Consider the following 7350-nt stretch of genomic DNA (forward strand, 5'->3'; position numbering starts at 1 on the left):
AAAAAAAAAAAAAAGCACTAAAAATGGTCAAACCATCCTAATTTTACCCAATTTCACTGGGAGATCTCTAAGAGGTGGATGAACCACCCGGTGCTGCGACCCCTTGATGGGGTCAACACAGGTTGCTGACGCCCATGGGGTTCCCCCCTCCTGGAAAAGGGGGGTCCAAGAGGGAGCTGCTGAAGGATTCAGCTGTGCCAGCAGCTCTCTGGCAGTGGTGGCATCTTCTACCCTGCAGAGACAGCCCAGGAGATGCTAAAGGAGGTCACAGCTTCTGCTTTAATGGCTGAGGTTTGGTGGCTCCTCACACCGAGCGGGCGACGCCAAGCGGGGTCCCCCCTCAGACCAAAGCTCCCCCCAACCTTCCATGAGCAAGAAAGGAATGATTAAAAATCACAACTAAATCAGTGTTTTCTCCTTGTTTCACTGAGGGGGGACATGGAGGAGCCCAGAGCTGGGAGATGGATGAGTCCTTCTCCGAGAGGATCCATCCAGCAGTGGGGGTGTGGGGGTGGTCCTGGCAGCACCCACATCATCACAGCCCAGCCAGGCCACCAAGTGCTTCCCAGGCTTCCCAGACAGCCAGTCCTGGAGCTGGTGGGACACAAGAGAGCCTGGTGACCTCCCCCCTCAGTACATGGCCTCGTTGTCCCCCACGGCGGTGAAGGGGACGCCGCTGTAGGTGCTCTTCTTGCTGCGCTTGCTCTTCTTGCTCCACACCAGCAGCGTGCTGGGGCTCTTGCTGTTCATCAGGCTCTTCCTGCTGTTCTCCTTGTTGCTCTTCAGCATCCCCGAGGACATCCCTGCTGCCTTCTTGTCCACCTGCTTGGGAAGGAGGGAGAGAGGGGAGTGAGAGCCACGACAGCGGGGAACTCCCACGCTTCCCACGGCTGGAAAAATCCACGTTAGAGAGGTTTCAGTGCAGCTTTTCAGCGCTTTTATCTGGCTGGTACCCCTCCACAAGGTTTCTAAAAATGCTGTTTGTCATTCCTGGCTATGAAATTCCAACCTGTACCACGGTTGTGTCCCCTCCTCAGCCTGGAGGAGAGAGTGGGGCAGAGGTGAAGGGTTTTCCACCTGGGAAAACGTGCTGAGAAGGAGACACAACGCTTGGTAAAACCAGTCAGAGCCACCCAGGAGCCTCGAAACCCTTCCAGAAGGTGTGAGGCTGTGCCAGAGGAGATGAGGAAGAGGAAGAGAAGGTGAAGAGACGGGTTTTTTTAGGACCTCTGGCTCAAATTCAGGGGTGTGGCGAGGGCGCCGCTGTGGGAGGGACGGTTTCGGAAGTGGGTGGGACGGATGAGGGAAGGTCCAAATATTGTCACTGGGACCTGAACGTTATCATTAGAAAATTAATATTGTCATTAGAATCCAAATGTTGACATTAGAACCCAAATATTGTCATTAGAACCTAAATAATTGCCATTAGAACCCGAATACTGTCATTAGGAGCTGAATATTGCCATTAGAATCTGAATATTGTAATCAAACATGAATATTGTAATTAGAACCCAAATACTGTCATTGGAATGTAAATAATATACTGTGAACCCAAATATTGTCATTAGAACACAAATATTGTTGTTAGAACCTGAATATTCTAACTAGAACACCAGTAGCGTCACTAGAACCCCAATACTGTCACTAGAACTTGAATATTGTAATTTGAACCCAAGTATTGTAATATGAACTCAAATATTGTCATTAGAACATGAATATTGTCATTGGAACCTGAATACTGTCATTAGAACCCAAATATTGTCTTTAGAACCCAAATATTGTAATTAGAACCCAAATACTGTCATTAGAATGTAAATAATATACTTTGAACCCAAATATTCTAACTAGAATTCAAATATTGGCATTAGAACCCGAATATTCTAACTAGAACCCAAATATTGTCAATAGAACCTGAATACTGTCATTAGAACCTGAATACTGTCATTAGAACCCGAATACTGTCATTAGAACCTGAATATTCTAACTAGAGCCCAAATATTGTAATTAGAACCCAGATACTGTCATTAGAACTTGAATATTGTAATTTGAACCTACACATTGTCATTAGAACCTGAATAATTGTCATTAAAACCCAAATATTGCTATTAGAACCTGAATATTGTCATTAGAACCTGAATATTGTCATTAAAACTCAAATACTGTCATTAGAACCCAAATATTGTACTTTGAACCCAAATATTTTAATTAGAATCCAAATATTTGCATTAGAACCAAATACTGTCATTAGAACCCAAATACTGTCATTAGAACCTAAATATTGTCATTAGAATGTAAATAATATACTTTAAACCCAAACATTGTAACTAAAACCCAAATATTGTCGTTAGAACCCAAATATTGTCATTAGAACTTGAATATTGTCATTAGAACTTGAATATTGTCATTAGAACTTGAATATTGTAACTAGAACTCAAATCCTGTCATTAGAACCCAAATATTGGCATTAGACCCCAAATATTGCCACTAAACCCCGACCACTGCCATCAGAACCCGACCCCTGCAACACTCCCTGCCGTGCCGAAGGAACGATTTTTTTCGGCTCGAAACCCAACTCTCCGTTAACCCCAACCAAACTAACGCCTTATCTACCAAGGCGTGGTCTCCCACGGCCACGGGGGGAGTGGCAGGGGTGGAATCCCCGAGGTTCAGGAAGGAGGTGACTTACGGCGCGGGGCGCCTCGGAGCCGTGCAGGGTGATGACGGCGACGTCGATGCCGTCGGCGCCGCAGCTCTTGAGGAGCTGCACGACCTCGGCGTGCTTGGCCCACCGGCAGTCCCGGCCGCTCACCGAGACGATGTAATCGCCCTCCTTCAGCCCGGCTGCCTGCGGGGAAAGTAGGAAAACGGGTGAGTGGGAGCTCGTGGAGCGTCCCAGAGTCTCGTGGAATGGTTTTCCTGGTGAATTCCAAGCCGTGTTGTTCTGTTGCTTCCCCGAGCCCTGTTCAGTGCGGCCCGGAGCGTTTCCAGGGATTGGGGAGCCACAGATTCTCTGGGAATTCCAGCCCAACCCCCCCCCCACCTTCCCAGACAGGAATTCCTTCCCAATGTCCCTTTTAAAGTTCCCATGTTTCAGTTTGAAGCCATTCCCTGTGTCCTGTCCCTCCATCCCTTGCCCAAATTCCCTCTCCAGCTCTCCCTCTCCCCCTTCTCTTGGAAGGGGCTCCAAGGTCTCCCTGGAGCCTTCCCTTCTCCAAAGTGAGGAGGTGACACAACTCTGGCTCTGATGTGGACTACGAATGGTCTTGGAGAAGATTCTGGTCTCCCAAAAAAAGGGATGGGATCCTGCTGTTAAGATCCTGTGTTGTTACAGAGATTCCAGCCTCTGGATGGCTGGTGGATGCTGAGGGAGCTGGGAGACCTTTTGGGCATCCCAGCAGGACTCTCCAGGATCTGCTGGATAAAAAAGTTGCTCTTGATACACCACAGGGTCCCTACAGTGAGTTTTCAGTGGAACAACCTGTTTTACAGGCTTGCCATCCTGTTCCATCCGTCCTCACATCCCAAAATGAGGGATAAGGTAACTGGGTGGGCAGCCAGCAGTTAAAAATCGGAGCAAACCTTCCTATTTTTCCCTAAAAATTCATCTCAATTGTTCCCTGACACCCACCTGCAACCCCCAGGCTGGGATCCTGCAGGGATGAGTCTCCACCAAGACCTAAACCCACCTGGTATCCCTCAAAAACCCCTCAGTTCCAGCATGGGAATAGCAAGAACCTGGAATAATCAGCCCCCTTGAGAACCCAGGCTGGAATCCTGCAGGGATGAGTCTCCACCTGAGCTCACCAATGCACTTCTAAGACCCAAACTTATCTGGTATCCCTCAAAAAAACCCCTCAATTCCAGCATGGGAACAGCAGGAATTTGGGATTACCTAAAACCACCTGGTATCCCTCAAAAAACCCCTCAGTTCCAGCCTGGGAATAGCAGGAACCTGGAATAATCAGCCCCCTTGAAAACCCAGGCTGGAATCCTGCAGGGATGAGTCTCCACCTGAGCTCACCAAGACCTAAAACCACCTGGTAATCCCTCAAAAACCCCCTCAGTTCCAGTATGGGAATAGCAGGAATTTGGGATTACCTAAAACCACCTGATATCCCTCAAAAAAACCCTCAATTCCAGCCTGGGAAGAGCAGGAACCTGGAATACTCACGGCAGCACAGCCCTCCAAGAATCCAGGCTGGGATCTGGCAGGGATGAGCTCACCAATGCACTTCTAAGACCCAAAACCACTTTGTATCCCTCCAAAAACCCCTCAACCCCAGCATGGGAATAGCAGGAACTTGGAATAATCAGCCCTCTTGGGAATCCAGGCTGGAATCCTGCAGGGATGAGTCTCCACCTGAGCTCACCAATGCTCTTTTAAGACCCAAAATCACCTGATATCCCTCAAAACCCCCCTCAGTTCCAGCCTGGGAACAGCAGGAATTTGGGATTACCTAAACCCACCTGGTATCCCTCAAAAACCCCTCAGTTCCAGCATGGGAAAAGCAGGAACCTGGAATAATCAGCCCTCATGGGAACCCAGGCTGGAATCCTGCAGGGATGAGTCTCCACCTGAGCTCGCCAATGCTCTTTTAAGACCCAAAATCACCTGATATCCCTCAAAACCCCCCTCAGTTCCAGCCTGGGAACAGCAGGAATTTGGGATTATCTAAAACCATCTGCTATCCCTCAAAAAAACCCTCAATTCCAGCATGGGAATAGCAGGAAGCTGGAATAATCAGCCCTCTTGGGAACCCAGGCTGGAATCCTGCAGGGATGAGTCTCCACCTGAGCTCACCAATGCTCTTTCAAGACCCAAAATCACCTGATATCCCTCAAAAAACCCCCTCAGTTCCAGCCTGGGAAGAGCAGGAACCCGGAATACTCACGGCAGCGCAGCCCCCCGGGATGACGCCGGCGATGAGGACGGGCGAGTCTCCCCTCAGAGTGAACCCAAATCCATTCTCTCCCCTCATCAGGTGGACTCTCCTGGCTGGATACCACTTGTTTTTGGCAGAGAAGACCGACAGGGGTCCCTGGGGGGAGGCAGAAACGTGGAAAGCACCTTTTGGTGCAGGAACAACTCTCCCCTTGCAATTCCAGGGATGGAGAGAGGGGGCAGGGGAAGAAATTCCGTGTTTTGCAGGAATAATAAAAAAAAAAAACATCATCCAAGGAGGGATGCTGGAGGTTGAGGGGTTTTATCTGGGAGATGCTGGGGGTGGTCCAGGTCACCTCTTCCCCAGGGGCTGTTTTCCCTCATATCTTTCCTGTTTCCCTGCCTTTTTCCTGCTTTTGCATTCCCACAGGATAACCCTGGATCTGTTTAAGGGCACAAATGCACGACCTCTCCATGGGGTGCTCAATGACAGCACAGCCAGACCCCACAGAAACCCCAAAGCTCAGCCCTGAACCCCAGACCTGTTCCCCAAGACCCCACAGACCTGAAGGGATCGGGATAAAGCTCCAGTGGGATTTTCCTGCCACCTCCTGCCCCACAAACCTTCCTCTCAGGGGCTCCCTTGGGTCAAAAGCCCCCCAAAATTCCCGTGCCAGCTCCCAGAGGAGCTTTGTGACCCATTTAGGTCTCATGGAGACAGATCTGTGCCCTCCCAACCCTCTTCCTGCCGGTGAGGAGGCGGCTCATCCTCCTTGGAAAACTGCCTGGAAGAGGGAGAAGGAGCTGGGGGAGGAAGGGAAGCAGGCAAAGCAGAGCATGCAGGGGAGGAGGAGGGGAATGTCTGATCCCTTGGGAGATCCTCCACCCTGGAGCTGTACCTACCAGCCTGTGGAAGAGGTCGGTCACCTTCACCTGGGAGAAGTTGGGGGGTTTGATCTCAGGCTTCTGGTGGGTTTTGGCTGGTGGTGGGCAGAGAAAACAAACACAAAGGAGGTGACCTCAGGGGGTTGTGGGGGTAATTTCTACCTCCACATCTCCCAAGGAGGGGTGGTGGGAGCCATAACAACCAGGACCTGCTCAGGCAGCAGAGAATGCTGGAACGGGTCGGGTTGGAGGGGAATTTAAAGATCATTCAGTCCCACGGGCAAGGAAACCCCCCCGTGCCACGCCATGAACTCACCGTGGAGCTTCCCCACCCCGTGAAAAATCCCCCAAAACCCCCTCCCCAGATGCAAAAAACCCTCCCCCACACCCCCACTCACGGTGGATGTCTGGGGCATCCCCCGTCTCGAAGAAATCCTCCTCGTGGTCGATCTCCGAGTACTTGCTCAGGGAGCGCTTGTGGGCGAAGGACAGGACCTCCTGCAGGATGTCCATCTTCCTGAGGATCTTGCACAGCCCGTGGATCCTCATGGCCTCCTCGTGCTTCATGATGGCTTTTTTCAGGTGGGCTTTGCCTGGGAGGGAGCACAGGGATCTCGGTTGGGAGCGGAGCAGCTCCGGCGCCGCTCCCGCTCGCTCGGCTGCCCACGGATGGGGAGCAGCTTCCCCGGGGCTGTGACACCCTGGAGTGACTCAGTGACAGCCCAGTCACGTTCCCAGCCTGCTGGAGGCTCTAAATGGGGTCGTTCCCAGCCCCTCAGCTCGAGCCCTCCATGTAGGGCTGGGAAGGGACCTTGAAGGGTGACCTACTTGGCTCCCCCGGCGCCGGAGCCGGCAGATGTTCCTGAAAACCGGCGTCGTGCCGCCCCCGAAGTCCCTCCTAAAGCTTAACCTCAATCTCCTCCCGCAAATTAACTTCTCTCTCCGTGCCTTGCGTCCCCTGGGAGCTGGGAAGGTGGAGAACAAGCCGGCCCCGTCCTCCTGGATCAGCCTTTGGGGAAGGTGCAACACCCTCTCCCTGTTTTCCAGGCTAAGCCGAGCCTTGTCCTTGCCCTGCAGCTCCAGGAGCGGGAACACGGAGAACAAGCCGGCCCCATCCTCCTGGATCAGCCTTTGGGGAAGGTGCAACACCCTCTCCCCGTTTCCCAGGCCAAGCCGAGCCTTCTCCTTGCCCTGCAGGTCCTGCTCTCCATCCTCTTCATCCCCCCTCATCGCTCCTCCCCACTTGCCTTCCACAGGTTGCGACCCTCGGGAAAAGGACGCGGCGGGAAAACAGCCCGAGGAGCAGAAATCATGGTAACCCACGGATATCAGAGCAAACATCTCCCCTGCCACACACCGCAACCGAGGCACCCGTTTCCAAGGCTAAACTCCCGAAAAAAAAGCTCTCCCCGCGTGTGTACGCGTCGCTTGGAAACGCCCGTGCCTGGAGCGTTTCAGGCTCGGGACACACGGGGGCAACAGAATCCAGGGAGAGGATCGGCTCCGCTCCAGGCTCCCGAGGAAGTTTCCTAACGGAGGGAATGGTTTTGGGGTCGGATGGAAAACAGAGAGGAGGAGATTCC

General features: G+C 52.1%; 1 protein-coding gene across 1 annotated transcript in view; it reads right to left on the reverse strand.

Moving 5' to 3' along the window:
* Positions 1–506: 506 nt before the first annotated feature.
* The window catches only part of LOC114072089 (rhophilin-1-like), a 15868-nt gene continuing 9024 nt past the window's right edge, over positions 507–7350 (reverse strand). The window contains exons 6-11 of the mRNA XM_027910010.1: positions 6942–6958; positions 6166–6360; positions 5786–5862; positions 4893–5039; positions 2687–2845; positions 507–822 (exon numbers count right to left, since the gene is read on the reverse strand). Coding sequence (XP_027765811.1) covers positions 631–822; positions 2687–2845; positions 4893–5039; positions 5786–5862; positions 6166–6360; positions 6942–6958 — 787 coding nt within the window. The 3' untranslated portion in view covers positions 507–630. The remainder of the gene's footprint in view (positions 823–2686; positions 2846–4892; positions 5040–5785; positions 5863–6165; positions 6361–6941; positions 6959–7350) is intronic.

The sequence above is a fragment of the Empidonax traillii genome, unplaced genomic scaffold (genome assembly GCF_003031625.1).
Source record: "Empidonax traillii isolate 1590-97213 ecotype Southwest subspecies unplaced genomic scaffold, ASM303162v1 scaffold2614:size20788, whole genome shotgun sequence".
NCBI classification, from domain to species: domain Eukaryota; kingdom Metazoa; phylum Chordata; class Aves; order Passeriformes; family Tyrannidae; genus Empidonax; species Empidonax traillii.